This window comes from Anolis carolinensis, chromosome 2 (genome assembly GCF_035594765.1).
Source record: "Anolis carolinensis isolate JA03-04 chromosome 2, rAnoCar3.1.pri, whole genome shotgun sequence".
NCBI classification, from domain to species: domain Eukaryota; kingdom Metazoa; phylum Chordata; class Lepidosauria; order Squamata; family Dactyloidae; genus Anolis; species Anolis carolinensis.
This window is the reverse complement of record NC_085842.1, coordinates 92,280,878-92,302,994: the sequence shown is the minus strand read 5'-3', so window position 1 is coordinate 92,302,994 and position 22,117 is coordinate 92,280,878. Positions and strand designations below refer to the sequence as shown.

The 22,117-nt window shown below is 39.7% G+C and overlaps 1 protein-coding gene across 1 annotated transcript in view; it reads right to left on the bottom strand.

Moving 5' to 3' along the window:
- Positions 1-1,603: 1,603 nt before the first annotated feature.
- LOC103279481 (T-cell immunoglobulin and mucin domain-containing protein 4) overlaps positions 1,604-22,117 on the bottom strand; it is a 58,262-nt gene continuing 37,748 nt past the window's right edge. Inside the window, exons 9-13 of the mRNA XM_062969370.1 lie at positions 20,856-21,371; positions 14,950-14,978; positions 14,409-14,484; positions 9,773-9,812; positions 1,604-2,576 (exon numbers count right to left, since the gene is read on the bottom strand). Of these exons, the coding sequence (XP_062825440.1) occupies positions 2,501-2,576; positions 9,773-9,812; positions 14,409-14,484; positions 14,950-14,978; positions 20,856-21,371 (737 nt within the window). The 3' untranslated portion in view covers positions 1,604-2,500. The remainder of the gene's footprint in view (positions 2,577-9,772; positions 9,813-14,408; positions 14,485-14,949; positions 14,979-20,855; positions 21,372-22,117) is intronic.

The following is a 22,117-nucleotide window of genomic DNA, read 5'->3' as shown; positions in this document are numbered from 1 at the left end:
TTCTCTACTATAGAAGTGGGAATAGTGCAGACCTACAGATGTTAGTGGCCTTCATCCACAAAATCCATAGCCAATGGTGAGGAATACTGGGAGATGCCATTCAGCACATGGTTCCCACTCATTCAATACTTTGCTTGATGAAACAAGTAGAGTTAGCCAACCATTCTGCCTGACTTTGGATTTTGCATCATTCTTCTCCAACACCATATACACAAAATATATTAAACCCAAAAAATACATAAGAAGGACTGTGATGTTCAATGAGCAGTGTGGGGAAAGAGTGTTATACAGCAAATATTACATTCCCAAAGTGCCTGTTTTTGCTGACACACTTTTAGGGGAGAAAAGTCAGAGATACTTAGAAATCTTGTAAGACAATGGCTCCTTTGTCTGCACTTGTAATGTTTATAAAAACTTAGTTATTGGATTCCAAATTGCATCATGGCCAATTTGCCCATCTTTGTTCAAAACTGAGTTTTAATTTCACGTGTGAAAAAATGTCTTTTTGTCTTAATGGCCTGTCTTTGGAAATAGTCTCTCTTTTAGGAAATTTGCTGACTTTCCAGCATCCCAGGATTGCATTTCAGAGTTTTCTTTAGAGGGCTGCACTTCCCTCTTAGTTGTCTCTCAGAAAGATCTCTTTAACCTTTCATTAAATGTGCTGACAGCTGGTATCAGTTCCTCATGAATTAGTTCAGTGCATTTCCATTTAAATATGTCCCAACAGGATTCATTAGAGTTCTGTGCAGGTTCCTGTCCCCTGATTTCCTTTGTAAATTCAAACATGAGCCAGAGTAAATAATTGGAAGTGTGATGCAGAGAACAAGGCAAAAAGCAGAATTGCTCAGGCGCCTGAGTTGCTTTTGATTTTCAAGGTCTCCACAAGGCAGAATGATTCCAATTGAGTTTGCTATTAAATTTGTTTCAGTAATGTGTACATGACACCCTGCAAGGTTTGGAGTGATTGGTCAGAAAAAATGAGCATGTCTTGTAAATGGGGCTTTACCCCATGAACTCCCTTTACAATACATTCTTCTTCTGTTTGCTTCTAAAACCCTATTGCTGTTATTTCCCCATTTTCAGTATATCTAAGTGAAAAAACAAAAAAATGTTGCAACTGTAACATGGTCATTTTCCTTTTTTCATGACTAAGACTCTTAATATTAAATCATTTCACCCTTGAATACGAAAACAAATAATTTCTGCAGTTTTTCCCCACTGCAGAAGTAATATTTGTGAAGTTTTTGTCCAGTATTCAAACCTTCTCAAATGTTTCAGGAAATTATTCTGTGCAGATATACATGTCAATTTTTTGCAATAAAAATCTTTAGGGATTGTGTGTGTTCATGCCAAACAAAAACCCCAAAGATTTTCCAGGAAACTACACAGGGTTAGTGGGTTATACAAAATTTTGTAAAAAAAAAAAAAAAAAAACTCGCTAGTTTGCACCAAAACAATCTCATGCATGTATTGGAAATTGTTTTTCCAACTACAAAGAAGCCAGGGTTTTGTGTGTGTTGTGAATGCATCACTAAGTAGTCCCCTGTTGAAATTGGAAGTGACGACATCCAGCAGAAATGGGGAAAGATCTTCAACATGCAAATTTTGTTCAAGAGCCTGATTAATTCCTGGAATACATACTCCACAAACCACACATTTGGATCATTACATTGTTCTACAAACCATTACACATATAGAATTAGATTGTTTAGGAGCAATGGAACAACCATTTTATATTAGGTATTAACCACTAGCATGATTCTTACTTGGACCAAAGAATCAAGGATGGAAGCAAGAAAGTGATGGAGTATATACATGAAGAATAACTACTATCTTAACCAATATGATTAGGGGCAATGAAAATAGCAACACCCCCGACCCTCAAAGTCTAATTGGAAATATACCAATGTGAATCTCTAGCTGGTCTAATTTGTATCTTTGGTAGTATGGTTATTATTTCCATTACAGATACTACTAACATCACAGTTAAGTAATGGTGTTTAGAAGCAAAACTAGGCTAAAATATTCTGCTGCCTGGGGCAAAACAGGAAGGTCTCCCCTCCCTTCCACTCAATATTTATAGTTGCAAAAGCTAGCTACATGATGCAAAATTCCCATAAACAACAATCCAGCAGTAATCAAAATAAAATGAGAACAAAACTCACACTTGCTACAGTTTGTGTCATTCAAAATCTGGTGCCATTAGTGGCTGTATCCCTCTGCCTAATGGTAGGGCTAGCCTCATTTACAACTTATTTTGATGTTGGTAATACTGTACCTTCAGCAAAAGATGCAGTAATTGCACATTCTTTGCCTAGAATGCTTAAAGACAGAGGTGAAAGCAGAGAAGAGGATTCAAACGGTGACAAATCTAAATGGTTAGTCATTAAGTAGGAAGCAATAAACCCCAGGCATCATTTACAGACTATATTATTAAGGATTCTTTCTTTTGAAATGCTTCTTTTCCAAGATGTTGTATTTGTGTAGCTAGAACTGATTGCTACAGGGGGAAAAGTCCATTCTCTCCTTCTGTTCCAGTAAGTGTTTGCTCAGGTTCTTCTTCCTGTTTGTTCAAGCTGAAAGGACAAATGCACAATTTTTCAATGATTGAAGTAAACAAGGGAACAGCTATTTTGTTCAGTTTTGTTTTGTAGCATAAGATATTGTAGTGCCTTCCTATAAAAGAAAAGTTAATGTTAATGATGACTGCAAGAAATGCAACCTGAACTAGGTGCAATCAATGGACCCTTTCACATTACACAATCATGTAAAATGTTTCCATTTTAACTGCCCTAGATGCATCCTATCAAACCTGGTACAATCTGGGGAGGCAATAAAGGAGATCGCTGGCTGAAATGAAAATTCCAACAAAATTGTCAGAGAACTACAAATCACAAGACTCCATAGGATGTTGTCATAGCAATCAAGGTGGGGTCCTAGTGCTGAAATTGGGTAGCATGACAAAGTCCAAGTATTAAAACTCTAGATGTCCTCACTAAAATGTATACCTAAAGGACTAAAAATTATTTCCAACACATTCTGAGCAGAAAAAAACCCATTGTCATTAGATGTAGGTAAGTTGGTCCTCCATATTTGCAGGTTCCACTTTTGCAGATATGATTATTCATGGATTTGATTAATATATTCTCTCTAGGAATCTCTAGGTCCTCCAATGTAACACTGTCATCAACGTCTGCCATAGAGTTGCACTGGAGCACCTAGAAATTCCTCGATAAAACATTTTTCTAAGCATTTGTCGATCCTCCAGCATAATTCTATAGCCAACCTTTAACAGAAATGAACCGTACAATTTACTGGAGGACCTAGAGATCCCTGGAGAAGTATTCTCTCATGTAAAAAGAAATTTTGTGGGGGTCCTGCACTCCTAACCACATCCTAAACCCATCAAATTTGGATAGCTGACTGTACAGTAACTAAAAGGTCAATACTAAGGGTCGAATAGTGAGGTCCAGACAAAAAGATGGGGTAACAGCCCTCCCTCCAGGGAAAGGGAATTTATTATATTTTTCTATGCTTGTTTTTGTTGTTGTTGTTTGTATGTAAATGTTTTTTATCAGGATTGAGACCCAAAGTGATTCACAACTTTAAAAACTATTCAATTAAAATTATACCAAAGATCTAACGATCTATGGAATCACGGCAGCGGACAAAACAACAAAACTAAACACCTCACAACCTTGAAAATTGACAGCACAACCCCTCATCCACGCCTCTAGGTTGATACAACAAAAAGAAAAGAAAAATAAGGTCCTAATTAGAGGGAGAGGAATAATTGTTTTTATCCAATTGCCAGTTAGAAGGCTAAGCTCTGCCCACTTGGTCTCCTAGCAACCTAAGCCCAGGGGATAGGCAGAGTTAGGCCTCACTTAGGCCTCTTCCACACTGCCTATAAAATACAGATTATCAGATTTGAACTGGATTATATGGCAGTGTAGACTCAAGGCCCTTCCACACATCTATATAACCCATTTATAATCTTATATTATCTGCTTTGAACTGCATTATCTTGACTCCACACTGCCATATAATCCACTTCAGTGTACATTTTATCAAGCTGTGTAGAAGGGGCCTCATATAATCCAGTTCTAAGCAGATAATATAACATTATCAATATACAGTAGAGTCTCACTTATCCAACATAAACAGGCCGGCAGAACATTGGATAAGTGAATATGTTGGATAATAAGAAGGGATTCAGGAAAAGCCGATTAAACATCAAATTAGGTAATCTCTAAAACCAGGACAGTAAATAAAGAGCAACACTCTGGAAGCAGGGGAATCGGAAATTCCACAAAGGAAACAATCAGGGCCAGCTAACACCTCCCAAAAAAGGATTCTTCCAGAAAGGAAGCTGAGAAGGGAGTGAAGCAGTGTGTATTACCAAAGTCATTATTATTATTATTATTATTATTATTATTATTATTATTATTATTATTATTGTGTTGCTGTGAATCGTGAAAATGAATACAATCTGGCTCCAAGTATTCAAAACCACTAAAATTAGAATATATAAAAATTACTGTGGTATAATAAAACAGAACAATACAATCTCTAAAATCAGAACACTAAATAAAGAACAACACTCTAAAAACAGGGTAATTCCACTCAGGAAACAATCAGGGCCAGCTAACACCTTCCAACAAAGTATTCCCATCACCAAAGTCTGACAAATCCTCTGTTTTCTGAGGGCCACAGACAATAGAAGCACATAAAATATCACAAAGAACATCACTCTGAAAACAAGGGAATTCCAGACAGTCTAGAGGATAGATGTTGGGGGGAGTAACAAAAGAAGTGTATAACAGTTACTCTCCGAAAGCACACCGGAAAAGCCAAGTTTTTAAATCTTACATGCTAATCATTACATGCTAATCATTTTCCCTAATTGCAGCATTCATACTTGCCTCCAACAGACAAAAAAAAAAATCAGAAATATTGTATATTCACAACCTTTAGGAAATAATATCCCCTGATGGCGCAGCATGTTAAAGCACTGAGCTGCTGAACTTCTGGACCGAATTGGAGGAGCGGAGAGAGCCCTCACTGTTAGCCCCAGCTTCTGCCAACCCTAAACGTCAATAACATGCAAATGAGAGTAGATGGATAGGTACTGCTCTGGCGGGAAGGTAACGGCGCTCCATGCAGTCATGCCACATGACCTTGGAGGAATCTACGGACAACGCTTGTCCGATTTTGTGGGATTCTTTTAGGCTTGTTCTTCCTGTGACCGTGGTGGATGTCCTTGGGGCTGTGAGGGCAACCACGTCGGTTCTGGACCCTTGCCCGTCTTGGCTAATTAAATCGGCCAGGGAGGGGCTGGTTGATTGGTTTGTGTTGATCATTAACGCATCGTTGGAGCAGGGGGTTTTTCAGTCAGTCAGTCAGTCAGTAGCCTTTATTTCGGTCAACAAACCATTGGCTAGAATCAAGTCACAGTACAATGTTGGAATACAGCGTTTGAGTAATTTATGACATTGCATTTGGCTTATGGTTAATAACAAGTATGTGCAATCTCTATTGGTTATTTGACTATCTTTATAATCTAAAACAAAAACTGATTGCAGATTAATAAACCGTCCCCTAGATACTCTTCGTTATATTCTCCACACTTACAGATTTTTCATAAAGCACTTACGGCTTTTTGCCGCTGAAAAGAGAAATTTAGCCACCTGCTCAGTAATCCTTTTGTCAAGATCAGACAATAAATAACTGCGGTACCAATTTAGGGTTCTTCCTGGCCATTTAGAGAGTAGAGGGGATATTAACCTTAATCTGTCATCTTTGTAAATTGTACAAATAAAAAGTACATGTATTACAGTTTCGACATTACCCTCCCCGCAAGGGCATGCTCTGTGTTCGTATTTAGTGCCTTTGTATCTACCCTCTAATATGGCTGATTTGAGTGCATTGAATCTGGCCCAGCTAAAAGCAAGGCGAAATTTTGGTATATTTAAGTTTTCTAGATATTTAGCACCTCCCATAGAATTAAATGTTAGGCCTAGAGTCAATGGGGAGCATGTGGAGCGTGCCCGAGTCATTGAGGTCTGTTTGTCTATGTCACTAATTCGCTCTGCTAAGATCTTCATAGTCTTTTTATACTTAAAACCCCTCAGTATGTTCTCTGGAAGCCCCAATTGCCTAAACTTCTCATTTAATGCTTTGATTAGGTGGGATTTGAAAAGGTCTTTTTGAATCAAATATGTATATCCGGCTTCAGGTCCTTTGAATAACCTCTCAATCCAATATCCTAGGACCCTTCTCCAAGCTGTTGATTCCAATGAGGCTGTTCCTGATTCAAGTCTTAAAACAGCAGATGGAACACAATTGGGGACAGCGAACAGTTTTCTAAGGAACCCTGATTGAACTTGTTCAGCTTTAGATGAGAAGCCTGTGATCCAAACAGGAATTGCATAAAGTAGCTGGGCTGTTACCTTTGCTTGGAACACCTTTATTGCAGCAGGGATATATTGACCACCTTTTGTGTAGAAAAAGCGTATTGTAGCTTTACTACTGGATAGAGCATTTTGTATTGCCATTTTTTGATGACAGCCCCAGGAGCCTGAGGCCTGAAAGGTCACCCCCAGGTATTTAAAGGAAGAAACTTGTTGTATTAAGTTTTCTCCTATACACCAGTTATGTCTGGCTCGCTTTTTTGAGAAAATCATGATTTTGGTTTTACTGTAGTTTATCTTTAGCTGATTTTTCTCACAATATTTGTGGAATGCCCTCAGCACTCGCTTGAGTCCTACCATGGTGTAGGATATGAGGGCAGCATCATCTGCATACAGCAATAGGGGTATATTGGTGGATGAAATTTTAGGGGGATGTCCATTTGGTAGTGAAACATGGGCGGCCAAGTCATTCAGGTATAAATTAAACAAAATAGGGGCCAGGATACAGCCCTGGTGCACCCCCTGTTGACAGCTATTGGTTTTGAAAGGTTGCCTTGTACACCACATCTTACTTGTGTTGTAGTGTCTGAGTATAAGCTCTTGATCAGCCAGAGCAACCTTTTGTCGATTGTGGTCTCCTGCAGTTTTTGCCACAGCAAATTTCTTGGGACTGAGTCAAATGCAGCTTTTAGATCGATGAAAGCAGTATATAGTCCCTTGTAGGGACGTTTTTGGCATTTTTCAGCTAGGTGGTTTAGCACAATACAGTGGTCTATGGTAGACCTCCCTTTTCTAAAGCCTGCCTGTTCCTCACCTATTATTTTTTCGGAGTCTAACCAGTCTAAGAGCCTGTTATATAAGTGGCGAGAATAAAGTTTTCCCACCACCGAGAGCAGGCTGATGGGACGGTAATTTGCTGGGTCATTTTTGTCCCCTTTTTTATAGATTGGGATTATAATAGATTTTGACCACGAGGCAGGAATTAGGGGGTTTTTCCATCTTACCTGAAACAAGCTGTGGTTCGCCCACTCCTTAAAAAGGTTTCCCTTGACTCCACGGTGCTGAACAATTTCAGACCAATCTCCAACCTCCCTTTCTTGGGTAAGGTGCTGGAGCGGGTGGTTGCCTCCCAGCTCCAGGGCTTTCTAGATGACATCAACTACCTAGATCAGTCACAGTCTGGTTTCAGGCCTGGTCACGGCACCGAGACAGCCTTGGTCGCCTTGGTGGATGACCTCCGTAGAGAGCTGGACAGGGGGAGTGTGACCCTGTTGGTTCTCTTGGACATCTCAGCGGCTTTCGATACCATCGATCATGGTATCCTTCTGGGACGACTCTCTGGGATGGGTCTCGGGGGCACGGTTTTGTCGTGGCTCCGATCCTTCCTGGAGGGTCGATCCCAGATGGTGAAGCTGGGAAACGCCTGCTCGGACCCCTGGCCTTTGAGCTGTGGGGTCCCGCAAGGCTCTATTCTGTCTCCCATGCTCTTTAACATCTACATGAAACCGCTGGGAGAGGTCATCCGGAGTTTTGGAGTTGGGTGTCACCTCTATGCAGATGACGCACAACTCTACTACTCCTTTCCCCCTAATTCCAAGGAGGCCTCTCGGGTGTTGGACGAGTGCCTGGCTGCTGTGTCTATCTGGATGAGGAGGAACAAGCTGAAGATCAATCCCGACAAGACAGAGGTCCTCCTGGTCGATCGTAAACCTGACCGGGGTATAGGGTGGCAACCTGTGCTGGACGGGGTTACACTCCCCCTGAAGCCACAGGTCCGCAGTTTGGGAGTCCTCTTGGATTCATCGCTTACGCTCGAGGCTCAGGTGTCAGCGGTGTCTGGGAGGGCCTTCGCACAATTGAGACTCGTGCGCCAACTGCGACCGTACCTCGCGAAGGCTGATCTGGCCGGGGTGGTCCATGCCTTGGTCACCTCCAGACTGGACTACTGTAATGCGCTCTACGTGGGGCTGCCCTTGAAAATGGCTCGGAAGTTCCAACTGGTCCAACGAGCGGCAGCCAGGATGTTAACTGGGGCCCCTTACAGAGAGAGGTCAACTCTCCTGTTCAAGGAGCTCCATTGGCTGCCATTTATTTTCCGAGCCCAATTTAAGGTGCAGGTGCTTACCTACAAAGCCCTGAACGGTTTGGGACCATCCTACCTCCGTGACCGCATCTCTGTCTACGAACCCACGCGCTCACTTCGGTCATCTGGAGAGGCCCTGCTCGTGATCCCGCCTGCGTCGCAAGCGCGGTTGGTGGGGACACGAGACAGGGCCTTCTCTGTGGTGGCCCCCCGACTCTGGAACACCCTCCCCAAGGATCTCAGACAGGCCCCTACATTGGCAGTCTTCAGAAAGAACTTGAAGACCTGGCTGTTCCAATGTGCTTTAATAGGAAATCTCCAATTCCAAGTCCCATAAGCACTTTATTAGAACTAAGATTGTATATCGCACTCTGCACTTGCCCTATAAGCCTTATATATTACCTGTCACATCAGCACTTTTAATCTTGTACCCATTACTCTGGCCCGGCCCAGTTTTATTGTGTTTTAGCGTATTGTTTACTGCTTGTTGTTTATACTGTTTTAATTGTTTTTAATTTGCCTTTTGTTTTGTATTGTTATATTGTGTGTTGAGGCCTTGGCCTTTGTAAGCCGCATCGAGTCCTTCGGGAGATGCTAGCGGGGTACAAATAAAGTTTAATAATAATAATAATAATAATAATAATAATAATAACGCCAGCTCTTCGGCTTACAAATGGGGATGACCACCAACCCCCAAAGTCAGACATGACTGAACTGAATGTCAGGGGAAAACCTTTACCCTTTATCTTAACTACCACCAATTCCTCAATACTTTATTTCCCATACCACCATACTTCGCCACAACAACGCATGGCCGGACATAGCTAGTAAAATTATATATTTATCTTTAGAATCTCGATGCTGGGAGGGAGGCTACATTCCCAGAAGTGCCCTCTCTCTCGAATGGGCTTGGCTGGAGCCTTCAACAAAATATTATATAGTTCTCAGCTATAATTGGGGACATATCTGAGGAATAAGTGGCCTAAAAATCTCTGTTTTCTGTCAACATCCCCATCAAAGGACATCCCAAGCACTATGAGCTTCAACAACTGTAGGGACCACCCCCTGGAGTTATTTTTCCTCTTCCTCTGCTCACCCACCATAGGATGGTGTTCACAGGCACCATATGAATGCAGCCTACATTTTTAACAAGTCATTTCCTCATGTTTACAGCTCCGAAAGGATAGTGCAATTAAGAAAAACAAATGGATGCAAAAGTGTGTGAAAATCAGAAATACAAGCACAGAAAAAATTGCCCTTTTCTCTGCAAACTAACCTTTCCATTCCGTCCGACACATATTTTCCCATCTTTTTACCTAGAGAAGGGGAAAAAAAACACTTGGTTAATTTAAATATGGACATCCAGATCACAGACATTAAATTTAGTGGAAGTAAAAAGGTTAAGATGAAAGGGACTAAACATTTCCAAAAAGAAGTATGTTCTAAATCCTCGCAAAACCAAATAGTAAAAATAATAACATCCTGCTATTAAAAAGTCAAATCACATACATATGAACCAAACAGAGCAAAAACAAATATTTAGTACAAAAGACTTTAGTTTACCCATTCCTTTTGTATGTTCTCTATAAATGTATCCAAAGGAAACATGAAAATAACCATTCTCCCCTCTGCATACACATACTCCAAAGCGGTTTTTGCATATTTTCTGTTGCTAATTAAAAACAAAAGTTAAAATTGGCAATATTCTTTTTCCCCTACCAATGAAAGCAGCAGCGTTAGAGGGGAGGAACATATAGCTTTTAAAAAAGAAGTTAAAAGTGCAGAAAGATCTGTGAGATTGTGAGAATGCTGCTACTGCTCCATTCATCATTATGTTTCAAAAGTAAACAATTCCATTCTGCTCTGCTATTAGACAGACTAAATTTAAATTAATAATGGTGAGGTCTGTGTACTCTCAGCTCCCATCTACACTGCCATATAATGCAGTTTTATGGTAGTTTAACTGCATTGAACTGCATTATATGTGTCTACACTGTCATATAATGCAATTCAATGCAATCAAACTACAGTATGAAATTGCATTATATAGCAGTGTACATGGCTTCTCAGTCTACCCAGATAGGATGTGTGTTCCTCCCCTCTCTTCCAATGGAAGGAAACATATTGTGTCAATGCTTAGACTGGCAACATTTCTGGCAAGGACTTCCTTTAAAAAGAAAAGCTAAAATGACGTGCTGAAGTTATCCATAAAGGAGCAATTGGGAAATGATGCTCTGTGCTTCAACAGCTTTATCAGTGTCCCTTTGACACTATATGGTTATAGCACTATGATTCCATTTTAACCGCCCTGACTGCATGCTATAGAATCCTAGGTTTTGCATTCTGGGTTAAGAATTCTAAATGCCTCTCCCTGAACTGCGGATTCCAGGATTCTACAGGAATCAGAAAGTTACCATGGCAGTTGACATGGAATCATAAAGTTGCCGTTGTGTAATTAGAAAGGGCACCCATCCAGTAATAAATGGTTTCATTCACATTGACGTAGCTTTTTTTTACTTTCCTTGTTCCAGGATATATCTTGCAGATTCTCAGTTATTCTAACACAGTTGCTGGCTAATTTCCATCAGAGGCAAAGTACAATGTTATCTAGGAGGGACACCTATGTCTTCCTTTCACACAGAAAGGCGGGTCTGAAATATCATATGGCACCTTGCATACCCACCCATTGACTGTAGATTGTAAACTCGGGACTAATTCCTATTGCCAGTATTGAAAAGACATAGGTTTACCTATGTGTCAGCTATCCATTCTGCAGTTGAAAGCAATGGGTCTACTCTGTTTAGAACAATGGTTCTCAACCTGGGGTCCCCAGATGTTTTTGGCCTACAACCCACCCAGTTAATCAGCTGTTAGGATTTCTCGGATTGATGGCCAAAAACATCTGGGGACCACAGGCTGAGAACCACTGGTTTAGAACTAACCTAGCTGATTCTAATTTCAGTGTCATTTTTACATACATACTCACATACATGGACACAAAGAAATATACACATATATTGAACACATATTCTGTTGGCCTGTTTGTGCTAATTAAATCATATTAAGAAAGAAAAAAGATGGGAGAAGGAAGGATCTCTGGTGGAAAAGAATTTGCCACATCTACCCAGGCCACTTACTGTAGAACCAGATTAAATTGACCACCTGTATCCCACTCTGGTGGCCGAACAGAGTTTAGTCTATTTAGCAGGATTGAACCGGTCTGTCTTTGCTGGATGACCACCCTGACCTGTGTTATGTTGTGTTGTCACCACTATAGTGGCGACCACAGAGCTCCAAAGAGCTCTAGTCATCCCTGGGGACCTTTGCCAATGCAAGTAAAGGCACCTGTGTGACTTGGACAGAGGGCACCGGAAAGGAGGGGGTGATCTGCTTCCCTTCTCCAAGTGACATAGGAACCTTTTTTGCATCAGCAAAGACACCCAGAGATGGCCAGGATACACTATCTCAGGGGCTCCACAGCTACCACGACAGTGGTAATAACATGACACAGGTAGACGCTAACCAAGTTTCCCCACATGGTGGCACTCGCCCATGTGAATGGCAGAGCTGGTTCCAAATTAGGACCAGTCCAGTTATTCATACTACCTAAAGTGCAGAGAAGCTCTAATGTGTCCCCCATTAAGCAGCTGTGCCCTGCGTTGGGGGCTAGATGGCTCTGGGCATCACGTAATCATAAAATATATGGATCTCAAATGTGAGTATTATGCAAAAGAATAAAATATTAATAATACTGGCCAGATATACTGACAACACAATATACAATGGAATAAAAGATTTAAAAAATATACACCCTTATGAACTCTGGTAAGATATATGCATTTTCAAATACCTGACTACAATAATGTCAATACTTTGATCATAAAATATAGGATGTGTTGACAGAATTATTAAAGGCATAGTGAATGCTTTAACAAAAAAAAACCAGAAGTTATAAGAATATAAAAACCATTGTCTTCAGCTGTAAATTTCATATTAAATGAACAGTACTCAATTTCTAATTTATAACTATTCTTCATCTAGTCTTCCAAAAGAAGCCATAAATCACAAGAAGCCTCTCTGTACAACTGTATTTGTAGAATGACTCTTTAACTCAAAAAGTCATTGTTTGGTAATAGGGATTATTTAAACATGAATGTTTATGCAGAAACCAACTTGCCAAAGAGCCTTCCTACACCTGATCTTCAGGACCTTCTTGTAATTCAGCTTCTGGGTAATATAGAATGTACATGTACAGCAGCTAGCAATTCTGATTAAGGAGCAAAGACATCTAAATAAAACTCTGGAGATACTATGTTAACTCTGATAACCAAGGTTTGCTTTCTGGATTTTTTTTCAAATATTTTTGAGAATCCATAGATACAGAAATCCTGGATACAGAGGTTAAAATGTATACATTTTAGAGATTTTAGTATACGTGGATGAGACATTAGGAACCATTGGGTATTTGAAAACTGCTTGAGCCTATCACTATTGCTATCTCTAAAACAACTTTAGTTCTTTAAGTGCTGAACAAGCAGCATTTCCAACATTAGACTCTTCCTTTCATACTCCAGAATCCGTTGTTAACCTACTCATCAGTTGTCTTACAGTTTGTCTAAATTTTTCATCTTCTCCCCAGAACTAGAAGGTCTGCTCAATCTTACAAAATAAATAAAAACCAACGTAAAAAAGGGAAGAAAAATAAGGGGAGAAAGTCTATGAAATCTCATACTCATTGCTCTAAGTAGTCTAACAGGAGGTGTGTGTTCAAGGCCTAGGTGTTATGGCAGAGGTAGGCAACATGTAGATCTTAAAATACTGTGGACTCAGTAACAAAAAAGTAAAAGATGCTAGGCTTATCTGTGTCAAAGAAAGGGAAGAATCCCAACATTTCCCAACAGAGGAAGCAAACCCTATCACATGCAAATCCCATTGCTGGTCTGCCTCTTTCCTAAGATTAAACCATTCCTTGATAGGCTTAACCAGTCAACAGCTGCCAATCCATTTCTGTGCCAGCATGCCAGCACTAAAGCAGTGCTCGAGGCGGGATTTTCTTCCTCTCCCATTACACCCCTTACTTTTCCAGAATTTTTTTTAAATTACCCAGAAATCCTTTTAAAAATTAACCACTACTGCAACTGCAAAATTGCCTTTTAAATAACAATTAAAAATATAAGGTTAAAGGTAAAGTCCAGTCATGTCCGACTCTGGAGGTTGATGCTCATCTCCGAAGAGCAGGCGTTGTCCATAGACACTTCCTAGGTCATGTGGCCGGCATGACTGCACGGTGCTCCATTACTTTCCTGCCAAAGCAGTACCTATTGATCTACTCAAATTTGCATGTTTTCGAACTGCTAAGTTAGAAGAAGCTAGGACTAACAGCAGGAGCTCACTCCGCTCCCCAGATTTGAACCTCTGAACTTTTGGTCAGTAAGTTCAGCAGCTCAGCGGTTTAACCTGCTGTGCCACCAATTAAATATATACAGAAAAGCATAACTGCAGAAGGACAGTGTTACGATGGCATGCAAAAGTACACTTGTGGGACCACAGATCAGTAAATCAGCACTATTGTGTAAATAAAAATGTGATGATGACTGTTCGTGCATCCATCATCACTTATGTGGCAACTGTGGTGTAGCAACTTTGTGCAATAAAGTCCTAAATATAAAACTTGTATTTTCATTTGAAACAGGGCCATAGAATCTGCAGCTCTCCTGATTCAGTTGGAATGCAACTTCTGCCAGTATTGATTAGCATAGCTAATGGTGAGGGACAACAGAACTTGCAGTCCCATGATACCCGGAAGATCACAAATTGCTCCCTGCAGTTTGTGGGAGGGGAAAAATCCAACAGTCATCTTCAATAAAATAATTTGTTTAAAGCAGAGCATACATCACATATTTCATACTTACATTTCATTCGCCGTACCACTAGTATCAAGGGGAGAATGCAGATCACCAGAGCAGAAGGAATCAGTACTGGATAATACTAAGAAGGCAAAGACAAACAGAAACTTTTGAAGATGTTATGTCTCAGATTAACCAACATGGACAGCATTCCATACAGCATTTCACAGCTGAAAATTGGGATGCATGTGATCAAATACTGAAGTGTGGTCAAGATGGGAAAAGTTATTAATAAGAAAGAAAAAGCAGCAAGTTTAGGGTTTCATTAAAGGACTTCATTTTAATAGTTTTTTATGCTTTTATTTCTACTGCCAGGGAGGGGGATGGGTGGGTGATTATTCAACTTCTGGGATTTTTAGCCAAATACATGGCTTTGGACACTGTTCATCTTGACTTGAGGAGGAAGGGGGCCATTTTCCTCAGACACCAAAATAACATGGACTGACACAGCAGATAGTACATATTTCATTTTTTAGAAAAACAAACAACTGACAGATAGCTGGTTATTTGGATAGATGCTTCAATTAACCAATCTGTTCTCCAGTACCTCTTTGGAAAACTCCAATATGATTTGCCCTAAAGAAAAGAAACAAAAATATATCACATATCATAACAGCACATTATACATTATGAATACTTTTCCTGACTGATAGCTTCAGGAAACATCTTTTACCCTCTTATCCTCTTCTCATATTTATCCAGAACCTGATTGCTGGAAGTCAAGGGAGCTTGGATAAAAATTATGTTTAAGATGGTATTTTTCATAGAATCTCCACATGTTTGCGTCATATCTGACATGAAAATTACCAACAATAAAATGATGGAAAAATAGATAGAAGTAGGGTTTAAAAAAAACTTGTTCTTTATAAAATTATTTCATGAACAAATGCATCATTTCAGCAAAGAAACAGAAGTTATTCTCACTGAATATGAATGTCTACAATATAAAACTATACCTCCTCAAAATGACAAAAGATAGGATTAATTAACTGGCAGCTGAGCCATTTAATCAAATCTGTTCAAATGCCTGGGACATGCTTTCAGCTGGTTAAAGCCCAAAGGATGATACAGTAAGACCCCATATCCATGGGGATAGGTTCCTGGTCAGACCGCAGTAACTTGAACCTGCAGATACAACTGAACGCCATTAAGGACCTCATCAGACAGGCAGGGGTAAAGTGGGAGGCAGTGGGCGAAAGCGCGAGACAGCAGAGGGAACCATCAGGATCTGTTCCCTCCCGTTGGGGTCTGTCCCATGTTGTTTCCCCCTTCAGAACTGTCTTCCCCTACTTCCTCTTTACTTTCTTCAATGAGGAGTCAGGTAAACACTCAACTTCTCGGGAGACACTCTATGCTCTGCTTCTCTCTGCTGCCAGAATGGAGCCCCACAGAGTCCCACCAGAAGTCCCCTGCATCCCTGCATGTGATGGGCTTTGTGGGACTCCGTCTGGAAGCAGAGAGTAGCGGGGAGAAGACATTTCTCTCTCCGCTTCTGATGAGGTCCTAAATAATATAATTTCCAATCCCAGCATACCACAGAATTTCATCAGAAGATCTAGAGATTCCTAGAGAGCTATCCTCTCCACAAATTTGCTAAGTCCTACAATGCATGGCAACTTCCAGTGCAGGCATGTCATAGACTCATATGATATGGGGAGAATTAGCTAATTCCTTGCGAGGCAATGGGTAAGTGAAAATGATGGGTATGGGTTCTATGAGACAGGTCTTTCTGAGAAGACGGGGATGGCCCTCTCTCCATCTCTCTTGGAAATGGGGCTTGAATGGGTTTATATTATACAGCCCTCCACAAATTAAATTTGGACCAATGTAATGGGAAGGGAGAGTTCCCCCACCAATGGTGTATATAAAGGAAGTTGTGGGATAATGATTTAGAAACAAAGATTTTAGAGCTATGTTACTGCATTCTGCTGAAATCTTTTCAGAAAGCCCCTTGGAGTGCAAAAGTAGAGACATTTTAAAAATCTAATAAATTGGAGAGTGTTCTACACATTCTGGAGAGTGTTGCTTCAGCTCAACCTTAAGAGATAAACATTTCAAAGACTGCTTTAGTCCATAAATTCTCAGAGTGCATCAACAGGATTACAATTTATCACTTGGCACAAGGAATTTGCTGTGTGCAGAGACACACTCTGAGATCATGTCTTTATAGAGGCTTGCAGTATCTATCTATATATATACACACAGTGTTTGCATGTTTTCTGAGGGTGGGGGCACTATCACCAAAAAGATCAGCAGGAATGGAATTTTGAAAGCTAGAGAGAGAGAAAAAGGACCCCATGCAAAAGAGAGGTATAAACACAGCATTGCTCAATATTGTTCTAACTAGGTATCCAAAACAAGATTTGACTGGTCGTATGAGAAACAGAAACTCATCAGCGGAAGGAAATGATATAGTAATTAATTTCATTCATTCACATGTCACCCATTTCAGGTGAGGAATGTGATTTCAGCATTTGTGTTGCAGAATGACCTTGAGTGACTTCTGGAAAATGGGTCATGCTAAGCACTAAGCTGTTCTGAACTTGAATTTGGTAATACTGAACAATTGTTGTGGTGTAAACTTCATGTTATATTTCAAATTAGAAGGGGCAGAAATGGGGCTCTACTGATACTGTTGAAATGCATGTGCCACTAGAACTAGCCATAGCCAATATGAGGAGAATGGTACCTAACTATAGTCTGCCACTCTCCAAGGACTCTCCATATTTTAACTCTATTGTCATTTTGAGAGCTGGCATAGTGTAGTACTTCGACCATTGGGCTATGACTCTGGAGACTGGACAAGCCAGTCTCTCAGTCTAAGAGGAAGGCAAAGTCAAACACCCTCTGAAGAAATCCTGCCACAAAAGGCAATGATATTTTTGTCTTAGTTGGAAATCACTTGAAGGCACAAAACAACAACAAAAACAACCTGCCTTTATAGAAAATTATGATTATGTAACAGATCTTCTAGACTCTTTATTCATGGCACAAGTCTTTTGAAAAAAATCAGTAATGTCACAAATATAGTTATAATGGAAGCAGGCTACATTATTAGTGCTGTATACATTGTATTTTTAGCTAACAATGGTGGTGTGTAATAAAAAAAACCTAGCATTATTTTGAGAACATGCGTTAAGCATGTGCATTATACAGATACACATTGTTGGGAATTGCAGTTGATCATGTCTAAAGTCTGCACTAGTCTGAAAAAATAGTTTTGCTAGTATAAACGTTTATGCTGGATTAGGCTCTTTCCATAACAAACTAACCACCTTCTACAGTCTCATAGCACACTGCCCAAATCTAGTTAATATCTTTGTTGCATTGAAGGCTGAGGTTTGTGGCAGAAATTCACAATTCTTGGAAGAATTATCCGGAGAGCACAAAACTCAGCAATGATGTTAACCATAGTTTGTGCACAGTAAAATGATATGCATTGCCATCTAAAGAGTAAGAACATTATGTCCCATCTGTTAGTGGCACCAGATAATGCAGAAGATATTAACAGTAATAGACCCCATCTACAACTGCCATTATAATGCAGATTGAACTGCATTATATGGTCAGTATAGAGTAGACTCATATAATCAAGATCAATGCAGTTAAACTGGATAATATAATGCAGTTCAATCTGTGTTTTGATGGTACTGTAGATAGGGTCTAAGAGCAAAGTTAATGATACTAAATTCACATCTTGTAAACACATTAGACCGTTAACATAAATAACTGCTGATCATGTGGGTCACTGAAGGTCGAACTAGACCATGGCCAATATTCTTCATCATCAGATATAAGTAGCATGACCAGAGCCCCATATTTATAGCTGTGTTTCCTGAATCAAACCCCCAGAATCCACTTGCAGGTTCTGTTAGAATTTCTTTTCACAACACTTCACTGGTGGAAAGGAGTGGAAATGTTATAATTCAGCATCCTACCCTCCACTGCTTCAGGGCACCTTTGTGCCTGGCTTCAAAAATGGGTGGGTAGGTGGGGACATTTGCAATTGTTATAATGGTGCCATGACTGAAAATGTGAATTGCAATCTTTATACTGTCATAAATCTGAATTATGAACTCATAAAAATTGAACAGGGTGTCAACCAATATATTGAACATGAAATATTTTACTCTCTCAGAAGTACTTAGGAAGATCTTCCTGGGACCTCATTGTGCACAGTCTGGGCTCCACTTCCATACACTTTGGAAACGGAGTCCCACAGAGACCATCATATGATGAAAAGGCCCTTCCAGTGCAGCTCTGTGTTTCCAAAGCACATGAAAATAGATCCCAGAATACCTTTTCAGGAGTAGGATGCTGCAAAATACAGTGAAAGATTGGGAAAGGATGTGTAAAGGACCTGGGATGGCTGGCCATCCCAGAAGATGGACCTCGATGGAAGCGAACGAAGTAAGATGGTTCCCTCCACTTTTCCTCTCTTTAACTCTGCTCGTGGAATGATGTCCCTGGTAGTAAGGGCTGTTTGACACTGTCTTGGAATGTGGTGGACTCTCCTTTATTAAAGGTTTTTAAGTAGAGATATGTTGGGAGTACTTTGATAGTGTATTCCTGCATAGCAAGGGGTTGGACTCTATGTCCCTTGTGATCTCATCCAACTCTATGATTCTGTGATTCTACTCCCAAGCAGTACAAAATATATATCTTAATCATACCACTTTTTCACCCATGTATTTACAGTATGCAAAATGTTTTGTTTATTATAGATTGGTCATTTGAAGATAAAGTTTAATTTAAAAGTCTGATTGATGAGGAATATATCTCTTAGGCAATCCCATTAAGGAAGCTAAAATAGGTTAGAGGAGTTCACATTCCCCTTAATATTCAATTTAACCTTTAAATAGCTCACCTCAGTCAACTGTTACAACAAGGATTACAACAATTACAAGAACAAGATAAAGTACCACTGACTTCCATAATGGAAAATAATTTCTTCTGTTTAGTGTTTGTACATATTAGACAGTAGCCTTTGCTGTAAGGAAACAATAATCATTCCTAGTCCTCCATTCTAAAGAATAGTTAAAGAATATGAGGTACTTGAGGGGAATTGGTGATCTAGAAGTAGAAGAAATTTTTTAAAATAAGAGATCAATTATTGGGGGAATAATGGTAATTGTAGTACAATGATAATTGTAGTACAATGTGCACATGCTACACAAAAGTGGAAAAATAGCAAATAGGCCCTTTATTTTTAACTACTGAGAATATCTCTCTAGTAATCTCTAGGCCCTCAGGCATGACTCTCTGGAGGACCTACAAATGCCTAGATAACTTTTCTCTAGGAATCTCTAAATCCACCAGCACAACTCTATAAGAATTAAGCAATATGAAAAATGCAGGAGTGGAACTGAACTACTGACATGTAGCACATTTATTATAGGTCAAAATCAGTTTTAATCCCATCTGCAACAGAACCATAGAAATAAATGGGATGTGTTAAATGTTACCCTTTCTTGTCCCTTTTCCCTTTGAACTGGAATATATGGCAGCGTGGTCTCAGATATGCCAGTTCAAACCAGATATTGTGGGATTTTCTGCCTTGATATTTTGGGTTATATGGGTGTATAGAAGGGCACTCAATAGTATTTCTTCAGCGATACATATTTTAGGTTCCTAATAGACAGCAGATTTAACAGTTTTAATATATAAAAGATGACAAAAGATGTCTGTCTGTCATAGGATGTGTTTTTACTCACCTACAGCTCTTATATTTGGTATGCTTCATTTGCAAATCTAATTGCTGATCCACATTATCCTTGACAAACTTCAGTTGAGAAGAATAGGTAAATTTTAGTCAATATGTGTCTACTTTAAGATCGAATTTGAACTTCAGCAATCACATTTACACATTAAGCCCATATTTATCTTCCGATGAGCAACCATATATTTAAAAAACACCAAAAATTATATGAAATAATGAGCTATAGAAAATGTCTGTCATCTTTTGGTGCAAACCTTCACCAAAAAATGCAACAAGCATATTCTTCAGTTTGTTCCTTTGGCAATTAACATAAAGAGCCTAGATAAATATATTCTGAGCTATTTGAGAAGTGCAGGACTCTTTTTAATCTTCCTCATTTCAACTTCCCAATCAAAGAGCTAGTTTTAGGGAACAGAGATTTCACCAGCACAGGATGATAAGGCAACCCACCTTTCAGTTAAACTATAACATAGTTAAGTGATAGCTATGAAAACATCAAAGAGATCTACTACTATGTGCAGGGGTTTTTTGGTGAGACAAATGCAAAACTTCATGAGAGCAGCAACACAAAGGACAAAAACTGATGTGAAGTTTTAAATCAAAAACCTGTCAAGCATTCTCCCACATGGCAGCGCTAAGCAAAGGAAAATACTTAAATGAAATACTTAAATTAACCATTTAAGCTACAATAAGTACAAATAAGTGATTGTTTGTAATTATGCTTCGCTTTTTACCTGTAGAAGGAGAATCAGTCTCTGTGGTAACAAAGTCATTCTGAAAACTGGTTGGTGATGATTTAGTGTCTAATAATGGAGTAGCAGTTACAAGAAAGGCATTGGCTGTTGACACAGATGTAGAAAGTGTTAGACCACCAGTAGTAGAAGGGACTTTCGTAGAAGCAGGCTTAGTTGTTAAGAGAAAAGATGGAGTTGTCGTAACTGCAATACTTCTTGATACAGAAAACATGGGCAATGTTGTTCCATCAGTAGTAGGAGCAGTTGTTGTCAAAGCAAGTTCAGTTGTTAAGAGAAAGGAAGGAGCTGTAGTTGTAACTGCAACGTTTCTTGACACAGAAGATGCGGACAGTGTTAGATCATCAGTAGCAGGAGCGGTTGCTGTGGAAGTGGGATTAGTTGTTAAGAGAAAGGTAGATGGTACTGGTGGGGTGGTTGTCATGGAGGTAGTGGTAGGTGTAGTGGTAGTCATCGGAGATGTGGTGGTTATAGTTGTGGTGAAGATAGTGGTTGTTGCTGTAACAAAACAACATTATATATTAACATGCCTATGCATTTGGAACAAAATCAGTCAAGAACAAGAAATTAGGGTAACATCATTACATTATCCTAATATTTGCTCAATCCTTCTGAACACACATACAGGGTGTTTGAAAAACAACTCCCTATTCACCATTTAAATTAAATTGTGAATAGGGAGTTCTTTTTCAAACACCCTGTATTGCTAAGTACCCAGATATACTAAAAGGAGAGACAGCATGGTATAGTGGCTTGAGTGTTGGATTAGCAGTGCATCTACACTGTAGACTTGGGGCTTCATCTCCATGCCATTTCACTAGCAAGTGTGGAGATATGGCTGTCCCATATGATGACGCTTTCCCCATCATGCAGGGGAAGTGTCATCCAAATAAGAAAGAAGCATGCTGGCTTCATTGGAGCTAGCACAACATGGGACGCCTTCCATGTTGCCGAGAAAGTGTCTGCTGATGCTTTTACCCTGGTTGGGAGTGGAGCCACAGGTGGCATCATCTGATGGCTGCTGTGGGGCTCCATCCCCAAAGAAAGCTTTAAGCATCCTAGGACACTTATTCTGAGCAATGTGGTGAGGTCCCTATTGCAGTTCGACATGACTTTAATTGCTATGTCTCAATACTATGGAGGTTTATTTCTGATCAGGTATGCTTAGGATTATGCTGGAAGTGACTTTTTCTATATTCTGCATTTCTGCTTATTTTGGTGTTTTCTTCAATGTATATGTTTTC